This window comes from Didymella exigua (assembly GCF_010094145.1).
Source record: "Didymella exigua CBS 183.55 unplaced genomic scaffold M421scaffold_148, whole genome shotgun sequence".
Classification (NCBI taxonomy): domain Eukaryota; kingdom Fungi; phylum Ascomycota; class Dothideomycetes; order Pleosporales; family Didymellaceae; genus Didymella; species Didymella exigua.
Genome location: NW_022984922.1, coordinates 1 through 1,709, shown reverse-complemented (window position 1 = coordinate 1,709; position 1,709 = coordinate 1). Strand labels below are relative to the sequence as shown.

The 1,709-nt window shown below is 53.4% G+C and overlaps 3 protein-coding genes across 3 annotated transcripts; all 3 read right to left on the bottom strand.

Annotated features, from left to right (window-relative positions):
• Window positions 1-323: 323 nt before the first annotated feature.
• M421DRAFT_79507 (uncharacterized protein) lies at window positions 324-632 on the bottom strand (the record flags this gene model as incomplete). The annotated part of the gene is made up of 1 exon (XM_033597493.1): window positions 324-632. One exon carries the CDS (start codon window positions 630-632, stop codon window positions 324-326), a length of 309 nt encoding a protein of 102 aa, XP_033442384.1.
• Window positions 633-721: 89 nt separating this feature from the next.
• On the bottom strand, window positions 722-1,522 carry M421DRAFT_392404 (P-loop containing nucleoside triphosphate hydrolase protein; the record flags this gene model as incomplete). The annotated part of the gene is made up of 1 exon (XM_033590023.1): window positions 722-1,522. A coding segment is annotated over exon 1 (550 nt), but the record flags the coding sequence as incomplete, so codon positions are not given.
• On the bottom strand, window positions 1,299-1,709 carry M421DRAFT_79504 (uncharacterized protein; the record flags this gene model as incomplete). Its single annotated transcript, XM_033597492.1, has 1 exon — window positions 1,299-1,709. A coding segment is annotated over one exon (411 nt), but the record flags the coding sequence as incomplete, so codon positions are not given.

The window sequence follows — 1,709 nt, the reverse complement described above, 5'->3', positions numbered from 1 at the left end:
CACCGCTTCTATAAATCGTGAGCAGAAAATCCTTTCATTTGCTACTACTGCATCTACTCAGCTAACAACCGCGTAATCCAACAAAATTCCTTAACTAAATTATTGCTCTCCACGTTATCTAACAGCTGCTTCTTCCCTAAATATTTAATTAACATCCTACCCAGTCCTGCGTCGTCCACCCCAAGGTCCGCTAATTAGGCCTGCTATTGGGCGTTTGCCTCTGTGTAACTAAATACTATGCCTATTAATCCTGCGCTTAATACCCCAGTGTACTGACAAGTTCTATCCTCTACTTGTTAATATCGCCCCTCCCTATTTAGTTCCTAGCTATTGCAAATCTCCTGTGGCACGCTACTGCACAGGAAACAGCCTGAAAACATGCAGAACCAAACTTGATCATTAATCCTCTGTACCATCTCCTTTGCTGTTTTGCTTTCTGCCCTCCAACACTGCTGTATGTCGTGTCCGCTCTGCGCGTCGCCCGCTCCCTCGCAAATCCCGCATTGATTCGCCCACCACGCCAACTGCCTGCGCACCCACTCCATATCGGCAAACTCTTGCTGTCGATGCTCCGTCAACGTCTGCCACGGCCCCCGACGCGCCTGCTCCTGCTGTCGATATACCCGCTGCATCTCTTCTTGTTCGGCTTCGACGACGTCCATCTCTTCTCTATTGTTGTTCTCTGTCCCGCTCCCTTCCTCTGTTTCTTCCTCCACCACCTCTTCTAACTGCCCGTCTATCCCTTGGCACACGTCGCACATCTCCTTGTTGTCCTCCTCTCTACACCCTGCTCGATCCTTCCTCCCATCTAAATACCTGTCCAACACTTCCCTCCTGCAGCTAACCGCCCCGCTCTCGCCACCTTCCACATACTCCCTCACCATCTGCCGCTCGGCTTCTGTCCTGTTGTTGTTGGTGCGTTGTTTCCTATCCTGAACTATCAAAACCGCCTCGCTTCGCAACCTGTCCTGGCCTGCCCTGCCGCTCTCTTGTGCGTAATCCAACATGGTGAACGGCCAATCGATGTGAATGATGCACCGTACATCCAGTATGTCCACGCCCATGCCCAACGCGCTCGTTGCTACGATCACGCGCTGCTTGCCTGCCATGAAGTCCGCCAACATGGTTGGCTTGCCCACGGCATCCGCGTGATACGCGTGACAATCCAATTGCTCTGCCAACGCCTTCACCTTTGGCTTTGAGTTGCCGTACACGATGAGCTTACCTGTCCTATACTTCTGCATCTTCTGCCGCACTGTCTTAACGACCATTGACTCAACGTCCTTCTTCTTCGCAGACTAGCTGATCTTGATGGTCTGATACGCCACGTTCGTCCTGGTGGTTGGTTGTCTGAACATCTTGACCTGCTTCCGCTCGTAATGCATTCGTCGATACAGCTCGTCCTCTTCCGTCGGCGGCAACGTTGCTGTCAACAGCACCATCTGCGTCTCGGCTGCTGCCAGCCTGCCGAGCTGTTGCATCTGCTTGCGGAATGTGTATCGACAGTTCAATACAATGTGGCACTCGTCGATCACGATACGGTCCAGCTGCCGCGTCGCTCGCAGCCGGTTCAAAAACGTCGCAAACGCTTCTCCCACCGCCGATTCGGGCGTTACGAACACGATGGCTGCTGCGTCGGGCGGGCAGCGACTCGCCCATTCGGCACACGATATCCCCAGCTCCTTGCACCGTCGCATCATGTCACCACG